The sequence below is a fragment of the Myodes glareolus genome, chromosome X (genome assembly GCF_982192425.1).
Source record: "Myodes glareolus chromosome X, mMyoGla1.1, whole genome shotgun sequence".
NCBI classification, from domain to species: Eukaryota; Metazoa; Chordata; class Mammalia; order Rodentia; family Cricetidae; genus Myodes; species Myodes glareolus.
This window is the reverse complement of record NC_142053.1, coordinates 83,703,883-83,731,205: the sequence shown is the minus strand read 5'-3', so window position 1 is coordinate 83,731,205 and position 27,323 is coordinate 83,703,883. Positions and strand designations below refer to the sequence as shown.

The 27,323-nt window shown below is 44.1% G+C and overlaps 1 protein-coding gene across 1 annotated transcript; it reads left to right on the top strand.

The window, feature by feature from the left end:
- Positions 1-3,845: 3,845 nt before the first annotated feature.
- Dgat2l6 (diacylglycerol O-acyltransferase 2 like 6) lies at positions 3,846-25,309 on the top strand. Its single transcript, XM_048417990.3, has 7 exons — positions 3,846-4,019; positions 19,729-19,839; positions 20,094-20,164; positions 20,516-20,720; positions 22,011-22,185; positions 24,182-24,393; positions 24,824-25,309. The coding sequence occupies exons 1-7, from the start codon at positions 3,935-3,937 to the stop codon at positions 24,976-24,978; spliced, it is 1,014 nt and encodes a 337-aa protein (XP_048273947.1). The 5' UTR covers positions 3,846-3,934; the 3' UTR covers positions 24,979-25,309.
- The last annotated feature ends 2,014 nt before the right edge of the window (positions 25,310-27,323 follow it).

Genomic DNA, 27,323 nt, shown 5'->3' with positions numbered 1-27,323 from the left:
TGTCCCCGTCTAATAAGCGACTCAGTGACTCATGCTTCTAGGGATCCTGAGAGCTCCATCTGGGTTGCCTTTTACCCTCTCAGATCCCTAGTCCAAGCACCACTTCTTAGCCTCCTTCTGTACACGCTAGACCCAGGGGCCTCAGACACAAAGGAACTCGTGAGGAGCGACTCTGCTTAACCACCTCCCAGGCTTCACTTTTGTTTCTGCTCCCTAAGCCTGGAGCTTCTCTCAGAGACAACTATCCCTGCATTGCAGCAAAGCTCTGCAGATCTGTGGATGGGCTCTCCACACCCTAAGAGGCCAGGCTCTTTGAAGTCTATACACCCCACAGCACATGCCACTCCCCACTGCCAAATTCCAGTGCGGTGGACCAGCTTTGGGTACCAGCTAAGGGGCTTTCTAAACATCACAACAAATCCTCACAGCAAATAAATGGGAGTAATCTTTCCTGTTTAGTTTTTGGGTTTTGGGAGGTTTGGTTTTTGAGACAAGGTCTTACCTATCCCAGGATGGCCTCAAACTTAACTATGTAGTCAAAGATTACCTTGAGCTCCTAATTTTCCTGCCTTTACCTCCCATGTTCTGGGATTACAGGCATGTGCCAACACACCTAGATACGTGTGGTTAATATCTTCTACCAAATGAGGAAACTAAGACTCGGGGAGTATACAAAAGCCCTTTATTCAGCGCCTTTTAATTCTTTCTGTTCTTTTTGAGATTATAGTATGATAACATCATTTCTCCTTTTCCTCCCTCTATACCTTCCCATACACCTCTCTGGCTCTCTCTCAAATCCATGACCTCTTTTTCATTATTTGTTGTTACATGCGTATGTGTATATGAATATACATATGTATTCCTAAATATAACCTGTTCAGTCCATGTAACATTACTTGTATGTATGTTTTCAAGACTGAGCAATTGGCACAAGATAACTCTTCCAACTTTCCTCGGAGACCTGTAGTTCTTTGTGTAGGGCTGAGGCCTCCTGGGCTTTTCCCTGTCCACTTTGGCATGTGTATTGATGTCATCCTATTCACGCCTAGGCAGTCCTGTTGGAGAGACTTTATGGGTATAGCTTCTGAAATTATTATTATTATTATTATTGTTGTTTTTGAGACAGGATTTCTCTGTGAATCAGTCCTGGCTGTCCTGTAACTCACTCTGTAGACCAGGCTGCCCTCAAACTCACAGAGACCCACCTGCCTCTGCCTCCCAAGTACTGGGATTAAAGGTGTGCACTGCCACGCCCAGAGCCTTCTGAAATTATTAAGAGACACAATCTCACAGCAAACTCCACAGTCCTCTGGCTCTTAAAGTCTTTCCACACCCTCTTCCACAATGTTCCCGAAGTCTTATGCATGGGAGTATTTTGTACACGTATCCATAAGGAATGAGCTTCACAACTGCATTTTGATTGGTTGTGGTTTTCTGTAATGGTCTCTGTTGCAAAGAGACATTTCCTTGATGGGGAGTGAGGACCACATTTATCTATGAGTATAAGGATACATATTTAGAATGTGTTTAGGGACTATGCTGGTTTAGTACAGACTTCACTAGCATTGAGTAGGAGGCTAGGTTTCCAGTACCAGACATCATTTCACTCTTGTTGAGTGACTCTTAAGTCCAATTAGAGAGCTGTTGGTCACCACCAAGGTAGGCATGCCACTACTGTACCTTTAGAGTTACCGTATTATATTTATCCTGCATATTTTAACTAAGGTCCTATGTCCCATATGCTTGGTATTTCCCTGGGTTTCAACAGCATGTATTCTGGGTCAAGAGTTGGCCAGTGAATGGTAGCAATGTCACTAGTAAATAGATAAGAGCCACCAGGGAAGTCAAAGATGATGGAAGAGAAAACTCTTGACTGTGTGACCATGGACGAGATACTTTTACCACCTTAGGGACCAGAAGCTCTAAGCTCCCCCATTGGTTCCAGCAGCATTTACTTGAGTAAAGTTTCCCCTGTGCTAGGTGGTCCTGAGCTCTATGTTGGGAGCACAGAGATGGAAGACAGTTTGGCCCTGCTCTTCTTCTGATTCCACTTATCACCTTGAGACTGTCATACATTTTCTCCATATCCCCATCTAAAAGTGCGAGGAGCAGAGACCTGATCAGTAAGATCCTCAGAGCTCTTAATGTGATGGGTCTCATCTGCCATGGGCTCTCCAGACCCCTTCGTATCTGCTTTCCCAAGAGAACCAGGTTTGCCTCCCTTACCTCTCTCTCCTCCCCTGAAAATTCTCAGTAGACGTGGTCTTCCTTTTTTTTATTGGTTTTTCAAGGTAGGGTTTCTCAGTATAGCTTTGGTGCCAGGCTGGCCTCAAACTCCCAGAGATCTGCCTGTCTCTGCCTCCTGAGTGCTGGGATTAAAGGCTGGTACCACCACCGTCCAGCAGTCTTCCTTCTATGTGGCCAGGAAGCTTCAAGAAGCAGCTTGAGTCCCAGCAAACTCAGGAGAAAGAAAAGAAAGAAAGGGCTGATGTATGTGGGGGTGGGGGGCTTCTAGGTACATTTGACAATGAAAGCAGAAAGCAGAAGGCTTTCCTAAGATCACCCTGAAGGGTCACATTAATTAGATCAGCAGTGAGGGCTTGCATCTTCGCCTAGGTGGGACAGATGGATCAGTATTGTCTCATACTTGTAGGACATTTGATATCATTTTTTGTTTGATTTTTACAAGCACACTTTTAGTTACACAAAGCAGGAACTTTTTGGATATCTTCTATATTCTAGGTCATATGCAGGGAATATTGATCTTTTCCAAATTTAACTGTATAGACATTTTTGAGATTTTTTTTAAATGTCTATCTCTTCTGTTAGACCCTAAGCTTATTGAAGTCAAAATTGTGTCTGTCTTCTTCCGGACTAAATTCTCAGTACATAGCAATGGTGACTTACAAGCAATATCATTCAATAGATAATGACTAGGAAAAAAATCAATTCTGAGATATGGAACTTGGAATGGTCTTTAATTTTGCAAAGACTGATAGACAGAAGCGCAACCCTTAACCAGAAACAGGCAGACGGTCAACCGCCATCTGCTGAAAGCAGTGATAATCACTGGGAGGGTTTTCACATTGCACACTGGGCTCCAAGTCTTGTGCTGAGCACATCATGATTATCCACTCATTCAATCCTCAAGATAACACTTTGAAGCAGGCATTCTCATTGTCCCCAATTTAAAGATGGGTAGACCAAGGCCTGGGGAGTCACTAACTTACGAGTGTCAGGGATCAGATCTGAACTCCTACTGTCTTGCTCTGAAGTCTAGGATTCTCCCCCACTATACTTACTGCCTTGCGACATGAATTTTCCAAAGGGAATAGTCGGGGGGCATGGAGTGTGGTGCAGCTGCAGTTTCAAGCAGTAGTTTTCCATATTTGCCATATGATGTCTGCTGATCCAGAACCCCTGGGAACAGAGGCACAAAGAGGAATTGGAGGAGTGCAGACAGGCATAGTGCGCAACAGTTCTATTGGGCTGGGTGGCTCTCAGCTGAAGGAGCCAGATTGGCCACTGGAGCAGAAGCAAATGTGGTCCCTAGATGCCTTTTCTGTAGCAGGTACTAGCAGCAGGCTGCTTTGCAGAGCTGCTGGGTAAGGAGGACAAAGCCATTCTTCTGAACTACTTAGAGGCCATCCAACAGCTAAAGCTACCTGAGGCCACTGTGGCCTCATCAAAAACAGCGGTCCATGTACAGAAAGAAAACATACTAGTCTAATGTGCAATCTTATGTGTGTAGGAAGTTGGGGCGGAGCAGGGAGTCAAACAAACTGGAGGAAAGGTTTGGTCAAGCCTAACAGCAGCTCAGCAGCTAAGCATATAAGATATAAGAGATTAGAACAAAGCGTCCGACATCAGCTCTATCTCAGTGGCTTAGCGCTTCTGCTTGAGCTTCTTGCCCCAGTGGACCAACACTGAGACCATGGCCTTTTTCTCCCAACTAGATGTGCAGGAAGGCCTCCGAACACTCTCTGTTCTACAGTGGATTCCAGTCTATGTCATTTTAGGTGAGTAAACCTCAAGGGCCAGAGAACAGATCCAGAAAGAGGCTGGGTATCCCCACATGAGGAAGACTCTGGTGCCAGCACCTCCTTGGGTTCCTTTACCCACTTCCGGGGGAGGTCTGGAGTGGAGGCCCAGAGGTCAGGAGGGAGCCTGTAGCTGTTCTGGTTTAAATATTATCCCAGTCTTCTCAGGAGTTGTACCCTATGCACTATCCAAAAGGGATCATATGTGAGAGTCGGACAGAGTGGTGGTTGCTTGATAGATTAGTGTTACTAGAAAGTTCTTGGATAATTTCCCTAGTATAAGAATGTTGTAAAAGAATTCTGTAAAGTCCAAGGTATGCGTGAGTGACATTAGATCTTCAGGAAAAGCTAGCTGATGTTCAGTAGACTCAATAGTCACTGTTGGGCTAATGAACTCAAAGAATCAAACCAGCAGCCAAGGCCTTCTGGGAGGTCAACTGTAGAGGCAAGCTTAGAAACTTAGTGGGGAGAAATAATGGCATCCTGAGTGATGGGATGGGTAGGGAATAGATGGTACCAAATCACAGTAAACATATGACCTGTTAGAGCAGAGGGTTTTTTTGTTTTGCTTCTTGTTTGTTTGTTTTAAAGCTAGGGTCTCTTCTACGTAGCCCCAGCCATCCTGGAACTCACTCTATAGACTAGGCTAGCCTTGAACTCACAGAGATCTAGCTGCCTCTGCTTCCTGAACGAGAGCAGAGATTCTTAACCAGAGGGTTGTAGACTAAGAATTCAGGGGCAGCTTGGGGACTTTCAGTTTTGGTGGAAAGAAACGTGTCTTTCCAGTTATTCACTCTAGATGGGATGTAGGCATTCCTTCAGTGATGAATGTAGGCAATAAACCTCGGACGCGAAAGCAGCTTCTCTGATTCTGTCAGTAGCAGGCACAGCAGAGATTTGCATTTCATTCAAGTAGTTGTTAAAGCCATCTCAAAGTTTTACTCATGCAGATGATGACTTCCAAATTCCAGTAGTTATTAGAACTGCCGTTAAGGCTGGTCTCTTAGTTCATAGAGCAAGACGTATACCTGCTACTGTAGCACACTGTGGGTAATGTGATCGCCGTGTTTTAATATGCGCCCTCCTTTGTGTGATGAGTATTTTATTGATGCGCTTAAGAATATTATTCAAAGAAAGGTTTGTATACATCATCAGATTGTCAGAGGGATCCATACCCTCTAGAAGACGCAGGCTTCCTAAGCTTCATTAAAATCAAATCACGCTGAGCTCATCGTCTGTTTAACTTTGGCTGTGTCAAGAAAAGGAAATTAAACGTGGTGAGTTTTTTTCTCAGCAGGTAAAAGGTCTTGCTGATCAAACATGACTTCAGTCCCAAGAGCCCACAGCTGAAGGCAATAACTTACTCCTTCAAGTTGTCTTCTGACCTCTACACAGACAACATGGTATGCGTGCCCCTGTGCTCTCCCACGTCACACCTCATACGCAAATAACAATGATGCTGATAGAAAAGAACAGATACACACATTTTAAAGAAAGGGAAGTTGAAAGCAGGCAGGCCTAGTGGCTCACACCTGTAATTCCGTCACTCAGGAGGCCTAGACAGGACTGCTGTGAGTTCAGGGCTAGCCTGGGCTACACAGTGACCAGTGAGTTCCAAGTCGACATGATCTAGAAAGTGAGACCCTTTCTCAGAAAGAAAAGAAGGAAAGAAGGTAGTAGGTGAGGAAGGAAAGAGAGGGGGAGGGGGAGGGAGGAAGGAAAGGAAAGGAAAGGAAAGGAAAGGAAAGGAAAGGAAAGGAAAGGAAAGGAAAGGAAAGGAAAGGAAAGGAAAGGAAAGGAAAGGAAAAAGATACAGGGAGGGAGGAGAGGAAAGGAAAGAAAAAGAAAGATATTTTTGGAAGAACTTTTGTTTTTATCCCTTCACAGTTTCTTTCTGTTTTCCTTTGCATTTTATTTCAACTTTCTCAAAAAGACCCCCTTGGATAAGTTATTCCCCTTGAGTAGAAAAGTCCAGGGCAGAGGAAGGTCAAAGAGATGTGGTGTTGGGTTGGCAGTCACTATTTCAAGTCTGGAGCTCAAAGGGTGAGAGAAGGGGAGGCTAAAAGAGTAGCAGGAGTTGGGAGAGAGCAGAAGTGCTGCGGGCACCAGGCGGGGCTCAGTGTCGAGCACTGGCTTCTACCCCAGCTTAAGGGGCGTGATTGATCGATAACCAACCAGGCCAACTCAATACAAAAAGATTTAGCTTTTTTTATTTGTTTGTTTATAAAAATTTTTACTTCCTCCCCTCATCCCCATACCCTCCCATTCCCTCCCTCCCTCCCCCCACCAACTCCCTCTCCTTTTCCCTCTCCAGCCCCCAGAGCAGTCAGGGTTTCCTGCCCTGTGGGAAGTTCAAGTTCCTCCCCCCTCCCTCCAGGTCCAGGAAGGTGAGCATCCAAACAGACCAGGATCCCAAAAAGCCAGTACATGCAGACGAAACAAGACCCAGTGCCATTGTCAATGGCTTCTCAGTCTGCCCCCATGTCAGCCACATTCAGAGAATCTGGTTTGATCACATGCTCGTTCAGTCCCAGTCCAGCTGGCCTTGGTGAGCTCTCATTCGATCAGTCCCCTTGTATCAGTGGGTGAACGCACCCCTCGTGGTCCTGATTTCCTTTGTCAGTGTATTATTGGTGATACTTTTAATATTTTGCAATTGCATAATTTGACATGATTACAATTATGGAAAGAGTATGTGGTAGTTGATTAAAATTATTTAAGTTTCTCAGAAACATATTATTTCGTTCTAAATTTAGACAAGAAAGAAAAGGTTTAATTCTAACAACCACCATAGAATTTATATGTATAATTTTAAAAAGTGACAAAATGAGACTTTACCTTTGTATATATTTGAAAATAAATACTAGAATTATATTATTCTATGCATAATTGTAGAAGTAAATAAAATATAATGTCAATTACAAAAAAAAGATTTAGCTTTTAATAAAAGGGGAAAACTTACACGACCAGAGATCCCACGAACACCAGATGAGCAGGGAACCAAAGAGAGAGGAAGTGGCAAGGCACTTCGATCTTTTATTTGTTTTGTGTGGCCCCAGGGGGACACACCTTAAGTAGAATGTGATTGGCTGAGATTCCCCATCATCTCCCCTTTTGTCTAAACAAGATTGAACTAAACCCAATACAACTATATACAGTAGGAACAGATACCAGATATAAAAAATTACAAACAACAAACAGTATTAAGCAAGAAACATATAACAAAAGTTTTATTAAACATTTTATTTCAAGCGTGAAAAAAGAGGAGGGGAGAGGTGGGGGGGCTTTCAGGTTTGAGGTCACCTTGGTATGGCGCTTGGACACACATGCTCACATCACTCTGGCTACTCTGGACAGTTATTTTCGGTACAGTGGTTTTACTTTGCTCCCAGAAAATGATTTTCAGACTATCCTTTTCTTTACTCGATTTTCCCTTGCAAAGGACACTTTTCCAGCAGGCCTAGAGTAGGGGGGTCTATCCGGCAATGCCATATGTAAGGGATCAAGAAGGCAAGGGGCCTCCTCCCCACTACAGCTCACTGACTCCCAGGCATCCTGGAAGAGTTGGAGGAGCGGAATGGGAATGCTAGGAACACATGATGGCACCATTGTGTCAGCGGTGAGAACACAGAAGCATCAACTGGATCTGTTTTGGTCTGCATTGTTAAAGCTTTTTTCTTATAACAAATACAGAGAGAAGAGAATTCCTTGTTTTAAGCATTCCGTTGCACTAACTACTGTGTTACACAGTGTTCTGTAGTGTTCTACAGCCATGTCCAAAACTTTTCATCTTCCTAAACTAAAACTCCATACCCATCAAACCTTGAATCCCTAAGTCCCCACCCCCCCAGCTCTGGAAATCACCATTCTAATTTCCGTTCATATGAGCTTCCCTGTTCTAGACGATCATGTCCTAGTCACTTTTGTCACTAGCGTATGTCACATAACATACAATCTTTAAGTTTGTTCATGTGATAGGTAGCATGTGTCAGAACTTCCTTCCTTTTTAAAAATCAAGTTATCACTTTTCTGGCTCCACTAAAGGTTGTGTATTCACTCACCCACCAATGCACACTTTTCCCTCTTAGCTATTAGGAATAGTGTTGGCTTAAGTACAAGTTTATAACAACCTCTTTGAAACCCTGCTTTCTAATCTTTAGGATATACAAAAAAGGGGGAATTTATGGACTGTATGACATTATATTTGATGCTGCTTTTGGAAAACTGCCAACCTGATCTGCACAGCGGCTATACCATTTTCTTTTTCTCATGACGGTGCACAAGGGTTTAGATTCCTTAACTTACTCAGCATCGCCCAGCTTCTGGGCTTATGAGCATCTTACTGGGTGTGGAATGAAGCCTCACCATGGTTTTGACTTGTATTTTCCTAATGACTAAGGGCACTGGCCATGTCTGCATGTGTGTCTTGGCCCTCTGTCTTGACTTGTTTCAGGCAGATTACCATTCCATTCGTTTAACATTTTCTTTCTGTTCTTTCAAGAACCCTGGGTCCTGCAGATTACCAACACAATCATCCAGTAAAATATAATGTCTACAGAGGTGTCAAATATATTCAGATCTCTTTATCAATAGTTATAGGGGAAAGATTCATTATAAGACCTTGAGTTGCCTTTGCTGAACTGTAACAATGAGCTAATTATAGAATCGTTGTGTTCAACTGACAGAAACAGATACTCCCACCGCTGTACACATTTCATGTGCTAGGGCTGTGCAGAGACACAAATCACTGTACTGTAATGTGGACTGTAATAAGTGAAGGGGCCACAAGAAAGGAATGTGAGGGTGCCAGGTGAAGAAAATCTTGACAGCAGGTTGAGGAGGCCGGAAGGGGAAGCAGGCTGGCATGAGGAAAAGGTCATGAGTCCTGGAGGGCATCAGCGTGGGATTACAGATCACTGTGGCTTCGGCCAAGTTTGGGACTCCCATAAGACTTCACATCATCGTCTTCTTAGCTAGGGCTGCAGGCAATGCTCTGCACGGAAAAGTCTCCCTTCCTCCTCTATCTCTATCTCTATCTCTATCTCTATCTCTATCATCTCTATCTCTATCTCTATCTCTATCTCTATCCCTATCCCTATCTCTATCCCTATCCCTATCTCTATCCCTATCCCTATCCCTATCCCTATCCCTATCCCTATCCCTATCTCTATCTCTATCTCAATCTCTCTTCACTGTCCCTTCATCCCTTCTGTCATGCTCTGAGCCTCCTTGGTGCTTCTCTCTGAATGATATTCTCGAAAGAACAGAAAGAAAATGTTATACAAATAGAACGATAATCTGTCTAAAACAAGTCAAGACACACATGCAGATATACTCAGTGGCATTAGTCATTAGGAAAATGAAAATCAAAACTGTCGTGAGGTTTCATTCCACACCCAGTAAGATGGTAATAAGCTCAGAAGCTAAGCGAATTGGGAATGACTCATAGCCAATATCAACTCCCGAGGGATGTTAGGTGAGGAAATGGGGAAGACAGGAAATTGAGGACAAAAAGGCAAAGGAACAAGTAGGATGGAAAGAGGGAGAAGAGAGGATGGGAAGATGAGTTAGAGAAAACAGAAGCTCTGACAGCCCTCTGAGGTCCAGCTTTCTTTCTGAGCTTTGCTTTCTATGTGTCTCTTCTGTATTGTGGAATAGTATTTGAAGATGTGTTACATTTGTTTTTGCTGTAGAACATTTGTTTAATGATGCAAAGATGTGTTGCATTCTTTTTTCTTACATTTATTTAATTCTGTGAAGTTGTGTTGCTTTGCCTGTCTAAAACACCTGACTGGTCTAATAAAGAGCTGAACAGCTAGCAGCTAGGCGGGAGAAAGGCTAGGCAGGGTAGCATGCAGACAGAATAGATAGGAGAGAAGGTCAGTAAGCGAAAGGAGAAGAGGACATCAGGGGCCAGCCACCCAGCCACACAGTTGGCCACTGAGTAAGAAGTAAAGAAAGGTAAAAGCTCAGAGTAAAAAGATAGACAAGATAATTTAAGGAAAGCTGTCTAGAAATAAACCAAGCTGGGCTGGAGAGATGGCTCAGTGGTTAAGAGGCCTGGCTGCTCTTCCAGAGGACCCAGGATTCTGTTCCCAGCAACCAGATGGAAGCCAACACCCTCACACAGACAGAAGAAAACAAGAAAGAAAGAAAGAAAGAAAGAAAGAAAGGAAGGAAGGAAGGAAGGAAGGAAGGAAGGAAGGAAGGAAGGAAGGAAGGAAGGAAGAAAATAAACTGGGCATTCATAAGAAATAAGCCTCCATGCATTTATTTGGGAGAAGGATGGTGGGCCCCCAAAGAATAAAGAGCAACTACACTTCTGGGCTTGGAGTTGCCATCTCTCAGAGCTATGAAAAATAGTTCTGATCTTCTGTTTTCTCGTCTCCACCTTCTCCAATCTATTCTGCTGCGTGCTCCCACAAGTCTGTCTGCCTGCCTGCCTTCCTTCCTTCCTTCCTTCCTTCCTTCCTTCCAGTCTTGGGGATTAAATTCAAGACCTCATGTTCACACTGAACTAGATTCCCAGGGCCAAGAACTTTAAAAAAAACTGATCATATACCTTTCATGCTCAAAAATAATTGTTTCCTTTGGCTAGCTAGCTTGATGGTGTACAAGTTTAGTAATCTGGGCATCCTTGATCATCTCCACTCTCTGACTCTGACCCTGAGTCAGCTCATCCCCCTGTGTGAAGCTTGTATTTCAAGCAATCTACTCATGGGGATGAGGGCATACCCCTAACTTCTGCCTAGTTCCTTGTCTGGATGATGAGCGGCCTTCCTAGACTGTCAGTGTCTCTCCTGAGGGACAGTACTTGAACCCTGCTTTCTAGACTGTGTCACTTCTGAAGGCTTAAGGCACTTTTCAAAAGTAAACTGGATAGCGTCTCTTATATCTTAAAAAAATTAAACCCACAACATTCTATTTTAGTTATACAAGTTGAGTTAACTTTCAACCGAGGAACAGGAACCCCACTTTCCACTGTGGTACTCTGGAGAGCATTGAAGTGAAAAAACATGGTGTGTCCAAATCAATGCCTTTCAAGAGGTTGTGCCCCATCTAGGCTTGGTGGCTCAAGCCTGGAATCCCAGCATTTGGGCAGTTGAGCCATCAGTTTGAGTCTAGCCTCGGCTACATTCTGAGATCCAGGCCTGTTAGGACCATATAGCAAGATCCTGTCTCTAAACAAAGACAGTGATAGAAAAAAGTTATTAAGGTATGTAGTGTTTAAAACCAGGACCACTACCCTTTGTCCATTAAATTGTAACATTCAAGGACTTTACTTGGTGCAGACCCCAGTTATCCCCCTCTAGCCAATAAGCTCCACGAGAGCAAGAATTGATTCTTTTATTTTTTATAGGCACAAACTTGACATTAAATATATTATCTTCCTAGATTTCATCTTCCTCGAGAGAAACCATTCGCTCCACGGTTTTGCCCCCTCCCTTAGTCACCCTTCCGTGTGTGTGCTTGTCTTCTCCTGGTTTGTGGTGCTACAAAAATTCTAGGGCATAGTCTTGGGTGCAAGACAGATCAGCTCTGCCCCTTACTTGCTACAAGATCCCATGCATGAAGGACTACTGTCTTCTGCCCTCGAGCGAGTCAGACGGTCCCCTCTCCCGTAGAAACAGTACATCCTGACTCTGACAGCTGCTCTGCAAACCAGCAAAGTGAGAAAATACTCAGCCCATGGTAATTTTCTTCCTTTTTATTATAGAAACTGACATCATTTGGAGCTCCACTGTCCCATCTGTCTTTATTTTTTGTTGCTATAGCAAAATACCACAGTCTGAGCAACTCATGCATAATAGTATTTTGCCTAGGGTGCTGGAGAGTGGAGCACCCAATATCAAGGTGCCAGCATCAGGGAAGGGCTGTCTTGGGTCTTCTACCCCTGGCAGAATTTGGAAGAGTGAGAGAGTACGCAAAAAACAGAGAGGAGCAAGAGAAAGTAAAACTCATCTTTATCAGAAATAACAGCATTAACCTATCTTAAAGGTCCCAGCTCTTAAAACCTGGACATCACTCTGGGTTCCAACACATGGACTTTCAGGCACAACTTCAGACCACAGTACAGCCTCTTAAGACTGTCAGCCTTGCCGTTTGATCCACAGAGACAGGATGTGTGTTTCAAACTCAGGCAACCGAGACTCTGATTTCACTGTACCTTCAAAAAGAATGATAATGGGCTCCTAGAAAATTGAGCACATTTGATGCATCCATGCAGGCCCAGACAAGAGATCCTTCACTATGCCCTAGCATTCCTACATCCAATTAACTGCACTCACCTGGAAAGTCTCAATCTCCGTAGCATCTTTTTTTTCTCCCTTTTCTTTTCTTCTCTTTTCTTCTCTTTTCTTTCTTCTTTGTTTTGTTTTATTTTGAGACAGCTTCTCAAGCACTAGGATGACAGACATGTATCATCACATTCAACTTTCATGGCAGTTTTCAAGTTGGTTGGAGAAACTATAGCCCTGTTCAGAATTCCACTCCCAGTCATATGAATTACAGAACCCCTTCACCCAACTCCCTACCTACAGTTTCCCCTGTTCCCACAGTTTCCCCAAACTCCTCCTGCAATTAATGGGCCCCTTACCATTTATCTACTTCTTGTCTTTTCCTGGCTTATGTCCTTTAGTATCGGGGCTCATCTCTGCAGTTTGCTTCCCAGGCCCAACCCATTTCATGACTGCTTTATGTACTTCAGCCGGTCAGGACATTACTCAAAGCCCTGGGACGTTACTGTTTCCAGAACTTCACTCAAGATCTTCCTTGCTCATTTCCTCTACCAACTGAACTTCATCTTGGGAGGAATCTTCCACGTAAGGACTAGAGGTTCTGGTAGGCAAGAACTTTGTTTTCTATGTCTATAGATAAGAGTTAACACAGAGAAGTACTTAAAATAGCCTTTGTCACATAATATGCGTCAGATGCTTAATGGAGACCCAACAGATGTAATCTCCTTTTTCTCAAGACTTGGGATGAAGATCTGTGTCTTCTCTAAGCCTTCATCCCTTCGCCTGTAAAGTGAGGTTCTCAGTGTACTAATGCACACTGGATGCCAAATAGCACTGTCTCATAATCCCTGCTCGGCACTCCCCATCTCGGGCCCGGCTTATTTCCACTTCCATATTTAGTCCTTTTTCCTTTCTCCTCCTGTCCCTGACGATCTCCTCCTGATCCTTAGCACAGAGATTTCCTAAGGGGTAGGCTCGGCCAATGCTTGTTCAATTATTTTATTCATATCTACTGTGATGAGTAGTATTTATCATTGATTTAGTTCCAAAAAAATCAAAAGAAGCACAGAAAAAAAAATTGGATAATCTCACTACATTCTTGGATTTCTGAAAGCACTGAGCCAACCGCCAACACTCAGGCTTTGGCCATCGCCCTGAAGCGTAATGTTTCTGCCTAGAAGGGTTTTGGGCTAATACTGAGAACGGCCGGTCGCTCTAGCCCGACAAGCACACAAAGCCGTCAAAGGCGTTTCCTTGTTGAGAATAAGGTCACAGGTGTTTTTCATCCTGTTAACTTTCACCTGTCACTTGGAGAATGTGGAAATCCAGGTTACTATACAATTCTATGTAGCAATAGACTTGGCATGAGTCATCACCCCATACTGGGCAATGTGCTATAGCTGTCTTCTGGGGAGAGAGACAGGCAGATGTGGTCCTCACAAGCAAACACAATAAAACAACAACAGAGGCACAAGTATTATGTTGCAAGTGTTCCGAGAAGGAAACTTTTAATTCTGCTTGGGGAAGCATCAAAGATATCATCAAGGAAGTATCTTTTAAGGTAAGCCTTTAAGGATGAAGGAAATTTGGTGGGCAGAAAGTTGGAGCGAAGGTAATCAGAAAAAAAAGAACAGAGCGGCTGCTTACATAGAAATGGGGACTGGGGTGGTGTGATCAAAGGCTGAGCTGCCTGGGCACCTGATTCCTCTGCTTCAGCCTTCTGGTTCGTCCCACAGCTATGTATACCATCTATGCTACTCAACATAATGCTTTTGTTATGTGAACAATTTCTGTAGTCAGGGCTTTTTTTTTTGAGCTGAAGTCTTTATATGCTACAATGAATTCACCTTTAGTCATTATATGTCAAGAAAGCACCCCAACGATATGCCACCCTCTCATGTCTCCCGGTGTCCCTGCGAGTGGTGAGGGAACAACACTCTGAGAACCAGCACAGGAAGTGTGAGAGCAGATACTGCGAGACAGGGCTAGGAAATACTTGGGTCTGATCAGGAGAGAACTCCGTAAATATGCTGTGACTTGATTTGCTCAGCAACGCATTGATGGCTTTTGGAAAGGGCGAACATGAAAACGTGCATTTCAAAAATGTCGAGGAGCAGCTTCAGAAAACTGGAAGGGAGTTCCCAGCAGCTGAAGGCAGACAGAAGGCTACAGGGGAGATGGGAAGGAATTATCCCCACCCCCAGCACAGATAAAATGGAGATGGAGAGAGGGGGGATGCGTGGCAGAAAGTTTTTATTTAGGAGAAGGAAAAATGTCAAAGGTGGCCTCAAACTATTGAACATATGACATTTATCCTGGAGTCTGAAAAGGGATTCGGAGTTAGCCAGGCAAACAGCTAAGGAAATGGCATGCTGGCAAAGAAGCCAGCATGCAGAGAAGCCCTGAAGCCCAATATCAGAATGAGCTGAAGGGCCTGAAACATAGTACAACGGAAAAGTCAGGGACTGGATTTCAAAGCGCTCTCTAGACCAAACTGAGGAGGCTGGGCTTCTTTCAAAATGGACACTTTCCTAACACATACGTAAATTCTGCCTCTGCCTCCCCAGAGCTGCAATTATAGGCATACAGTACCGCCATTTATTCTCTTAACTTTCTATATTTATAGCTAAGTGAGAACCGATAAGTACTCACCAAGTCATGGGCATGCCTTTTTGACACATGTCCCTGCTATGTGCTGCACAGTGACAGAATCAGATTTAAATTCACTGTACTGACTGCACCCAGATCCAAGGGAAAGCAGGCAATTGGCTTCAAAGACGCTCAGACTCACCTAGAGAGATAATGATGGCTCTGACCAGGTGGTAGCCTAGAAATGGGGAGCAGAATCGTTTGAGCGATATCAGAACTGGTAGAGATCATTAACTGACTCAAGGGAAGCCATGGTTCTAACTCAGTGGTTGTAGGCAGTTATATTATGATCTCAAAAATCAGAAAAAAATAATAAAATAAATAAATCAAAGGAGCTGGGGAGAGGGTTCCACGAATAAAGCATTAGCTGCACAAGCATGTGGGTTGAAGTTTGGCTCCCCAGAATCCACCGAAGACCAGGAAGGTGTGTCAGCTGCCTGTAATCCCAGCACTCAGGAAGCAGAGACAGAAAATCCCTGGAGTACACTGACAAGCTAGAATAGACATTGCTGAGTTCAGAGAGAAAACCTACAACCAATCAAGGAAGACAAATGATATCAATCTTGGGCCTGCACATGCACCCACACACGTACACTCCCACACTTTCACCTGCACATGTGTAAATATGCATACACATGCATTCATAACACACACACACAAAAAAAAAGAAAAAGAAAAATTACCTCTGGGGAAAGCACCTTCACTACTTACTAAAAATTCTAGCAAATGAGACAAGATAGAAAAATGTCTACAGATAGCATGATTACCCAGAAAAGAATCCTAAGAAATTTATGATGTATTCATGTGCTTGTGTAATTTTGGTTTTATTTTTTCTTCTTTTGTTTGTTTTTTAGGCATTCAGCAGACTGAAGTAGAAAGATTGCTAGATCAAGGCCAGTCTAGACTGACTACACAATGAGATCCCATTTGAGAAAGGAAGGAAGGGAGGGAAGGAGGGAGAGAGGGAAGGAGGGAGGGAAGGAGGAAGGAAAGAAGGGAGGAAAGGAAGGTCAAAATAAGAAGCAACTGAAAACAGACATTTAAAAATCAACACCATTAAATACTTCCTCAAATCAAATACTTATACATTCAACAAAAAGTTGATGTTGATAAGCACCTACTTAAGGAACAAATAAAGATCTCAAATAGTAAGAAACTTAAATTTATACCTCAAGGGAACTGGAAGCAGAACAAACCAGGTTCACTAATGATAACACGAAGAAGGAATAATAGAGATCAGTACAAAAATAAATGAAATGAAAATATCAACAAATGCAAAAGTTAGTCTCTTGAAGATAACGATAAAATAAAATGGTTCGCTGATAAGCCAACAAAAGGCAAATATTAAATGAAATTTAAAAATTTAAGAGACATTATAACTACCACCAGAGAAAGAGATGGATCTCAAGAGATTGCTATGAGAAATATCATATAAACAATAAATTGTATAACCTAAACAAAGTGGATAAATATCTAGACATATACAACCTAGCAAGTATGAATCACAGAAAAACAAATATAAAACAACAAATCAAAGCCCAGGATCAGATGACATTGTCACTGAATTCTACTAAACATTCAAAGAAGAGTTACTATCAACGTTTCTTAAACTCTTCCCAAAAAGCTAAAGAGGAGAAGGGGTCCAACTCATTCACAAAGTCAACATAATGGGGCCTGTAGAGATGAATCAGCAGTTAAGAGCCTTGACTGCTCTTCCAGAGGACCTGGGTTCAATTCCCAGCACCCACATGACAGTTCACAACTGTCTGTAACTCCAAGATCTGACACCTTCACACAGACATACATGCAGGCTAAACACCAATGCATATAAAATAAAAACAAATTATTAAAAAATAAACTTATAAAAAAAGCACAAAGTTAGCATCACTATGATATATATACTCCAAGGGAAGTAGAAGCCAATATTCCCAATGAACACAGAAGCAGAGTTCCCCAGCAAAACACTGGCAACCAAAGCCAATAGTACATCAAAACTATTCACCATGGCCAAGCAATATTTATCCCTTGAAAGTGAATATGTACAATTTTAACATGTTAAAATCAATAAATGCTAGTTACAACCTTGACACAAAGAAGAATAAAGATCACACAGTTGTCTCAATAAATACAGAAATCAACTTAACAAAATTCAGTATTCATTCAAGGTAAATTTTATAACAAATTGGATACAGAAGAAATGTTTCTGAGCATAGTGAAGACTACATATAAAAAACTCATAGCTACAATCATACTCAATGTACAGCGAGAGATGATTTTCTCTGCTCTTATCCTTTATCTTCAATAGAGTACTAGAATTCTTAGCTAGGGCAATTTGGAAAGGAAAAGAAATGAAGGACATCAAAACTGAAAAAGAAGTGGAGTTGTCTATTAGTCGATGGCAGGATCTTATCTAGAGAAAACTCTAAAGTTGCCAACAAATACGGTTGGAAAGAAGAGGTAATGTGGAGCCTCCCAGAAGTGGATATACCATTGTGCTTGCCCAGGGCCCCAACGAGAGATGTTAGCCCAGAGCTCAGCTGTGCCCGTAAAACCACTGACCAGGTTGGCCACCGGGCATTCCTACATCCTCAGTGACCTGCAGCTAGATTCTGTGCAGGATATCTGGATGCCGCAAGAGCTGCTTCTGGCTCACACCATTATTATATGGTAGCAATTGGCTGCTTGCACATAACTTTCTTCCTGTGAGGACTTTGCAAGTCAGGGCCTACAGACCCTGATTTGGTTGAGGTGAAGAACCACCAGTGGTCATGCCCATTGGAAGCTACCAAAGTTTTGTGTCAAAAGGAATTTGGTTGATTCCACCACAGTTCTACAAAGTGAGAATATTGGAAAATTTTCCCTCTAGCTGCGTTTCACACAGGTTTTATTTGGGTCATGTGTTGGGATGGGCTGAAAGTTGGTTGGACATCACATTTTAGCTGTAGGAGGGATGCTCTAACTCCTAGAAGTAGATGAGCCATCCATGGAAGATTCAGACTTTTAGCCTGGGGGCATAGCTCAGTGGTAGAGTGCTTGTATAGCATCTGTGAGGCCCTAGTTCCAATCCCTGATAGGCACTGGGCACTCAGGAGGCAGAGATAAGAGGATCTCAGTGAGTTCAAGGCCAGCCTAGTCTAAGCAGTGATTTCAGAACGGTCAACAGTATGTAGAGACTCTCTCTCTCTCTCTCTCTCTCTCTCTCTCTCTCTCTCTCTCTCTCTCTCTCTCTCTCTCCTTGAGATAGAGTCTCATGTAGCCCAGGTTCATGAGGTATCCAGAGATGTCCTTAAACTCTTGGTCCTCCTGCCATTGCTAAGATCACCGGTGTGCACCACCTCTTCTACCTCTTAAATCCCATATTTGTGGTGAGAAAATAGTGCTGACATACAGACATGGTCTGCTGGAGTCTACACGAAGACTGGAGACTGGAGAAAGCTAAAGAGTAGCTATCAGAAGAGGTGGGCGGTTCCCTGGTAATTCTAGCTTAAACGTCAAAGTCAAATAGGAAACATCACAAAGCAGTAGAGGAAGTTTAAAGGAGGTATCAGAGGGCTTGGCATGGTCTGGGGAGCTCCCCATTCCCCATGTGTAGGAACACTGACAGCAGTTGTGGGAGTCAGAGAGGTGACAGAAAATCTGCACCGCCCTGGACATTTTGAGGAGCTGGGGAAAGGCTGTATCCAGCACCACAGCGGCACTAGCTGAAGCAAACACAAGAAAACCCTCTCCTCGATATACTGGATGCACAGCACTGGATTGGCTAGCCCTGAGAAACCATCTCAAAAACATACTTGCTGTTTTGGTGTCTTTTTTGTTTATTTGTCTGTTTGAGAAAGGGTCTTGCTATGTAGCTCTGGTTGTCTTCAAACTCACTCTGTAGACCAGGCTGGCCTCAAACTGGTAGAGATCCACCTGCCTCTATTTCCTGAGTGCTGGGATTAAAGGGGTGCACTGCTAAGCCTGGCCTGTGTTGGTGTCTTGGCAACATCAGGGCCTCTGTGAGCTGCGCTCTGTGAGCTGCGCTCTGTGAGCTGCACTCTGTGAGCTGCACTCTGGAGTACTCAGCAAGTGTCCGAAGACTTCCTGCTGATTCAAGGTGGATCCCACTGCCGAGGATGTAGTTCAGTGGTAGAGCACTTGTCTAGCATGAACAAGGCCCTGGCTTCCATCTCAGGAGAAATAAATAAATAAATAAATAAATTTGTTTTTTATTAAATAAACAAATTTATTTAACAAATAAAGTGTTATGTTACTGCTGTAAGGTGTAACATGTTTGCATTTTCCAGCCTGTCATGTCTCTTTGCTAGCAGAGTCACACTCCCCTCTTCTGAACATTTTGGAACCCTTTGAAGGGAACAGAATAAATACAATAAAGCAGTTTCTAATCTACTCTTTCTTCGCAGCGTCACTCTGCCTGGACACGGCAGGTAGGCAGTGTCCTCAACAAAGCAAGGAAAAGCTAGCTTTTATAAGGAACTTCCCAAACTGCCAGGGCGAGGACAGTCAGCCACCAGCCCAATGTGCTTCTCTTCCCTTTTGCCAAGCAGTTCTGCCCTTTGACTCAAGCTGAAGGCCTGTTCTAAGAACTTCATCTCAAACTTCAGGAGGACCCAGATCCAAGGACCCTGACAGCAGCCTGAGGCAGAGCAAGAGATAGGCAATGGCTGAGGGGAAAGAAAAGAAGGTCGCCGCAGCAGCCTTGCCCGCTCTCTCAGAGGAGAGGCAGAGGTGACAGGAGGCTGTGAGAGATGTATCAAGCCTCGAGTGAAACTGAAGGGCATGTATCGGTTGTGTCTCCTCAGGAGCTATTCCCATCTTAGGTATACCCTATTGCCTGCTCTTCAGTAGCTTATGGCCCTTAGCCGTGCTCTCCTTAATCTGGCTTGTCTGTGACTGGAACACGCACAGTCAAGGTAAGAGATGTGGGCAGCGTTGTGGTCTCTTCTGTGCTAAGGGTGGAGTCATAGGAACAGGGAAGAGGGAAGTGGATGGAACCATGAGGAGAAGAGGAGAAAGGTCTGGCTGGCTTCCCTCAGAGCTTTAAGAGCCTAACAATGAAGCTGCTTCTGTAGCCCGAGGAACAAAGGGCAAACTCTTCTTCACCTCTGGGAGGGGCAGAGGGACTAGCAATGGCTCACTCATTCTTCTCTTTGTCCTTTGTCCACAGACGGTAGGCGTTCAGCGTGGGTGCGAAACTGGACTCTCTGGAAGTATTTCCAAAGCTACTTCCCAGTAAAGGTAACTAACTACCTTATCTCTGGGTGCCCATCTTCCAGATGCCCTTGCTCCTTATTGCTTGAACTCCCCCCTCCATAAGGAGACCCAGGTTTTCAAGGGCTCTGACGACCAGCAGTGAAGCCTGATGAAGAACATAAACCCAAAATAGATGGGCAGGTGGGGAGACAGGTGAGCAATACTTTTCCACCGTGTCAAACCTGGGCCAGCAGCACTTAGCACCACGATCCCTGGAGATCCCCAAGACAATAACATCCTAATGAGCAAGGATCTAGAGGCTGTTGGCTTGGCTCTGGGTTTTCCCATCCTTTCTCCCTTCTGCTTCATCAGTCTCCCTCAATCTTCCTCTAACAGCTGGTGAAGACCCATGACCTTTCTCCCAAGTGCAACTACATCATCGTCAGCCACCCCCATGGTGTTCTCTCTTTTGGTGCCTTCGTCAACTTTGCTACTGAGGCCACTGGCTTTTCCAGGATTTTCCCATCGATCACTCCCTTTTTAGCAACTTTGGAAGGAATCTTCTGGATCCCAATTGTGCGAGAATATGTAATGTCCATGGGTAGGTACAAGAAATCATCCCATTCTGAAATACAATGCAAGATGTCTACCCCAATAAGCACCACAGTCACTTTGTGATAGAAAACTCGGTTGACTTTGTTCAAGAGTTCAGCTGGTGCTGGGAGTATGTGTCCTAGCATCAGTTTCTGTACAAAGTATGAGAGGCAGTTCGATTGGGCAAGGACATTCTCAAGTTGCCAGGATTCCTTACAAAGGGTAATCAGAAGGCTAAGTGCAGAATCAAGCCCAAATGGAAAGCGGAGAATAACAGCAACATACTAAATGTGAATACAGGGGAAATTGTGCTAGATTCTTTCCTGAGATGGCAACTGGCCCCTTTCAGCTCTCCTTTCAAGGCACCGTAAAGACTTTATAAAGTCTCTCGTGCCACTTAGTATATACAATCTGGGTCCATGTCCTGCTTCTTCTGGGAATCCCTTCATCCTTGCTTAATATGCCAAAGGATAAAGAATAATCATCCATCAGAATTCAGGACAACTTCTCAGTGCCAGGCTTCAAACCAGGATACTGTGACAGATTCCTTTCTCTCTGGATGAATGTTTATCTTTCTGGACATCAGCAAACATCTGAAAGCAAACTAAAGGTAAGCTACATTTATCTTGAGGGGAATTCCAGGAGACGGTTCAGCTCCCCTCTTAGGTTGGTATGTCCAGGTGCAAGAGTTTCTCTCAATGGCTAGATCTTGTATGTAAATTCTGCCATCCCAGTAGAGAACAAAAGATGAATTCAATGCAAAAATGGGATTTCAAAGTGATGAATGTCTGCAGCTTTTGTTGAACAACAGAATGCCATTCATATTCCATTGTTCATCTACCTTTCAATTTGGCTTGACTGCCTGCTCACCCAAAATCCTAGTCAAAGGATCCTTTTTGGCAGCTTACTCTTAGGGAGGAAGCACACTGGTGGTGGTTAGCCTGATCACCTCCAGAGGAAATACCGCTGAGGGATTTCCAGAGTGGTCAGCCTGGATAGAGAGTAAGATAGCTCTACAGTCTGTGGGGAGAGATGGAAAGGGTTCATCTGGAAGACAGGAGACTATGAAAGCTAGTGGAAAAAAATCAGTATAGCCCTTACCATAGAAGCCTGAAGTCCTACCAAGGTAAGCAAACAGCTGCCACTAAGAATACCTTCTCAGGCTAGGGCTAACCCAAGGTGTGAAGACCAAAGATAGAAGGTGGTAACTGTCTCTAGCAGGAAGATCCCAGGAGAAGCCTTCTCCCACATTTGGGCTCCAAGTTCATTCTATCCACTTGACTCTTTGGTTTCACAGGTATATGTCCAGTGAGTGAGATGGCCCTGAAGCACAAGCTGACCCAGAAAGGCTCAGGCAATGCTGTGATCGTTGTGGTGGGTGGAGCTTCTGAAGCCCTCTTGTGCCGCCCGGGAGTCTCCACACTCTACCTCAAAAATCATAAAGGTTTTGTGAAGCTAGCACTGAAGACAGGGTGGGTCTCTAGGTCCGGGGACTCTCTTGTCATGGTGCCTTAGCCCTCTGTAGCTCTATCTACAATGACAGCTCTCTGGGAAACCTGCTAGATACCCCTTTCCTCTGAATATTTCCTGTTACCCTTTACATTATGACTGCGGGGGTGGGGGGACGCATTATTTGAACGTCCAAGCACTTGGTGGGCACTTTTAGATCTTGAAGTTGGGGAAAGACGAGCAGAAAAGGGTCCACTAGTCTGGCGCTCTGAGAGAGAGTGGCTTTGTTCTAAATTAACTCATTCACTGAGAGGCCCTGAGGGCCACCCAAGGGCAATGAAGGGACTGGCTGAGAGTTCAGGGGATGGCTGCTCAGGGGATGCCCCCAGAGAGTGTTTTCAGCAGCTGTCAAATACCTACGGTGTGTCAAGGTTAGTATAGGACAATGAAATACAGGACTAAACAATACCTGGCACTTGTGGACTCACAGTCGAATGTAGATGACAAATACATGCACATATCATAAAAAAACATGTGCAGACTCCAACTACTTTCCATCCCGACTACTATCCCCATGGTCTAAGCACCCATTAGCTCTCTACTGGATCATTACAACACTTGGAACTGCTCTTTCTGTCTCTGTCCTTGCTTCCCCCACCAAGATTCTATTCCCAGTTGTCGCTAGAACAATCCTGGTAACCATGAGTCAAGTTGTATCACATCTCAAAATGCCCCCAATGAGCCCCAGGCCACACAGAACAAAAGGTCTTGAAGCTGTGCACTACTTACTGTTCTTCCCATGGCCTCCTCCACCACTGCTGGTAAACACCATGAGTATGGAGATTTTCCCTCATCCTTTGTGTTCACTGATGTGTCCCCATGACCTAAAACAGTGCTGGCACAGAAAAAAAAAAAAAGAAAGAACTCAATGGAAATGGGTTGGGAAAATGACAAGTGATACGGGAGACATATGCAAATTGCTATGCCAGCATCAATTTATAGAAAGACCTTGGCCCAGACTAAATCTTTCATCAGAGAGTGACATCTAAACTGTGTTAAAGTTAAAATATGAGTAGGAATTGCCAGTCAGACTCAAATGGGAAAAGAGCCAGACATTGTGGCACTTGCCTGTAATCCTCCTTACTCTAGAATCTGAAGAGGGAAGGCTACAAGTTCGAATCCAGCCTGGACAACTTGGCAAGATCCTGTCTCCAGCTTAAAAAAAAATTAAAGGCCTGGGGTTCCTCCTAGTGATAAAGTACTTACCTGGCATGTGCAAGGTTGTGGGCTGAATCCTCAGCACCTCAAAACAAATCCAGTAAACAAACAGAAGTGAACGCTCAGGCATTGGATGAGGAACCAAATGATATATGCAGCACTGCCCCAGACCAGACCCCAAGGATTCAATGAGAACCGTCAGGGTTTTCACTTCTGATTGGGCAGACGGGTAAGGAGGTGACTGTAAGGCAGGGCTTGGATTGGGAAAGCAGGAGAGAGAAAATCACTAGCGGAGGGATGACAAATCCGCAGTGGGGAATCAGAGTACTGAATGGTCAAATGGCCTTTGTCACATAGAGAGGAGGCAGAGGGAATAGAACATACAGATGGGTGAGAGAACACTAACTGTGGCTAAGTAGTGGGGAACCTGGCCACACAGAAAGGGCGAGGGCACTGAGCTTGTGCTAAGCAGTGAGGGCTGCAGTGAGGACTTCTGGGAGACCTTCAAGCAGAGGAGTGCCATGCATGCCTGTGTAGTTTGGGGAGATCATGCTGGATGCTGAATGAAGGTGCTAAGTCTCCTGAGCTACTTCTTCCCGTCATGGGCTAAGACGCAGCAGCCACACTGATGCTCCATTGGAGGAAGTGGTATGGCAGGAACGAAACATGAGGCTGGAGATGTCTGGGTGCTTGGAATCTTATCCTATTGTTCAGAGGTTGGGGATGTTTCCCGCCTCAGACAGAGTGTTGCTGGGGGTGAGGGGGCTGCCTCAACTCATACTGCTGTCCTTCTCTTTGCAGGGCATACCTTGTACCATCTTACACCTTTGGTGAGAATGAGGTTTTCAACCAAGAGACCTTCCGTGAAGGCACATGGCTAAGGTTCTTCCAAAAAAACTTCCAGAAAATTGGCAAAGCAATCCTAGGCCTAAATTTCTGCACTTTCCATGGCAGGGGCCTCACTCGGGGGTCCTGGGGCTTCTTGCCTTTCAATCACCCAATTACCACCATTGGTAAGCTTTCTGCTTTTCCTAGGCCACTCAAGTTCTTAGTCTGCCACCCAAAGTCACCCACCAATCCCCAGGCAATCTGGCTCACAACCAGGGTCTACTAAGGGCACTGCAATAGGTGTAGCCAAAAGCTGGGTGGGAAGGGCAGCCAAACAGTGGGGAGCATCCATAGGTGGGACAGAGCTCATCGGCTGTCCGAGAAATATCCTTATTCAAGTACACTCATTCAGCTCTTTCCTGTGCTTGTTTTCATTCTCTGGAACATTGGTGAAACTTAAGCGACCAGAGAATGAGCTCCAAAACATAGCTGCAACAAGAGGGAAGAATGAAGGGAGGGGAACAGCCCTGGATACCGTTGGAATGGGCTCCTTACTGAGGTGTGGGTGGTGGTGTTGGGGTAGGGACTCTGATGCTTGTCTCTTCTCCTCCATAGTTGGAGAACCCCTGCCAATCCCCAAGATCAATGATCCCGACAAGGAGACGGTGACAAAGTACTTTGAGCTTTACATCAGTGCCCTACGCAAGCTGTTTGACCAGTACAAAGTGGAATATGGCTTCTCTGAGACCCAGGAGTTAACAATTATATAACAGGAACCAGAATCTCTGTAACTACAGCTCAAATCCAGAAGAGATCGGAGGGAAGCCACAGGGAAGGGAGAATTTGAGGACAGAGGCAGATTTTAAAGATGTGAAGAGATGCCAACCGAGCCAGAAGTGCTGAATGAATCGGCAGTCCAGCAACTGAACCCCCACCCATGTAGCCAAGACGATTGGGTAAAGGGAAAACAGGAGAGGACTGGTGAAGGCTGACTAACAGAGGGGGTAGCTCTGTCACACCTTGGTGCTTTATGACGATGACCCAGTTTAAGAGTCTTGGAAATCGGTCATCAACTTCATAATAAAAGCAATGAGAAGACAACGAACTCTGTGCCCCTTCCCCACAAACTTTGGTGCCGTCGTTAGTATTTAGGTTTAAGCTTGGAAGCTCGACTTAGAACAGAACTGGTTTGGATCCCCTAAGGCCAAGCCCTTATGATTTAAGGCCTGGGTCAGCAGGGGCCCTGAACTGTGGTTTCTGAATTCAGATAGGACTCTGTCAGCTATGCTGGTGTTTCAGATGGCAGTGCAGTCCCGCTGTTTCACCCCCAACAATGAAGCTCCAGGATAAAGCACTGAGCAGCTCCTTCCTAGTCACCCTGTAGTTCTGCTAATGTACAGACAACCCATTTCTTTTCTTCAGCCATCCTTGATGCTTTTTGATATAAAGGATGAAGGAATGGACGCACAGCTGCTTCTTAGTAGAGCAAAAGCCCAGCAACTGGGCCAGATGTCCACAGAGCAGCTGCTGCTTCTGATCCCACAGAAACCATCCTGGACCAGAAGGGGGGTGTGGCCAGACTGTTCAACAGCCATAAGTTAATTTGATGTCAAATAACTGCTATATGCTATATCATCATATTCACATCTTTTGCCCCAGTGTTAACACCATCCCTATGAGATTGTATTTACCATCATCCGCATTTACCATTAGCTTGACTCCTTAGAAATTTAGTAACTTGTCCAAAGCCGTACACTTTTGTACACAACTAGCATTCAAACCCACGTCTCACTAATTCCAAACCAAAGTTCTCTTCAACATACCTAAATCACTACCATGTCTCTTCCCTCATTTTCTAGGGGCATATTTATCAGTTTGATTTCCATTTTTTCTCTGAAGCACCTCACTGCGTATATATGTACATTGTACATGGCGTTGTCACACAGAACCCTGTCACACAAGTACACATTGTTGTACACTGACCACAAACCTATCTAGCTTCTAAGTCACTACTAGATAGCTGAAGACAATTTTGAAAATCTGATTTTCCTGCCTTCTTTCCCAGAAACGTGGATTATAGAGAGTCATGTGCCGGCACGCCTGGTTTGATGTAGTGCTGAGGATCATGCCAGAGTATTGTGCATGTTAATCACTCAGGATACTGCACTACAGCCCCAGTGCAATCAAATTTCCTTAAGTAATGTCCCATAGTCCTCCAATCAAACTAGTTCTTAAACCAGACAAAATAGGCATGGTTCTTTAAAGAACAGAACTGTAGAATGAATACAAGAAAGCAGAGACTCTAGTAGTTTTTCAGTCTGCTAGGCTGGATGTCTCAGCACTCCCAATCTGGTGCTGGAGCCCTTATGGATTCCTGGAGGGCTTCTGATCTTCAGTCTATGTTAAATCACACAGAAGTTGATTCTAATACCAGTGAAGGAATGCCTCACAACAGGATAAATGAATTTTCCAACAAAAGGGTGCAAGCAGACAAAAGCAAAGCTTCCTTCTTCCTTGTTCTTCTATGTGAACTGACACCAGAAAGTGTGAGCCAGATTTAGGGTGGGCCTTCCTGCTTCAGATAATCTGATTAACAAAATCCTTTGCTGACTAGACAGCATCTTGAGTTTTAATTGATTCCAGATGTTATCAAGTTGACAAGTAAGATTAGCCATCACGATTGTGTCCAGTGTATGTCAGGAAAAATAGTTCATTAGAAAATTATGTCAAGTAAATGAAATTAAGAGTGTAGAAACAACAAAAAATGGGACATGACTCCAAGGAAATCCTGAGAACCATTAGGTCATACTTCAAAAACCTGTACTACACAAAATTGAAAATATAAAAGAAATGGGCAAATGTCTTCATAGATACCATTTACCAAAATTAAATCAAGATCAATAATCTCTAAGAAAATAGAAGCAGTCATTAAAGTCTCCCAATAAAATAAAAAAGTCCAGGGCCAAATAGTTTTAATGCAGAATTCTACCAGACATTTAAAGAAGAGCTAATGCCAATACTCCTCAAATTATTCCAAAAAAGAGAAACAGAAGGAGCATTGCCAAATTCTTTCTATGAGACCACACTCACCCTGATACCCAAACCACACAAAAAC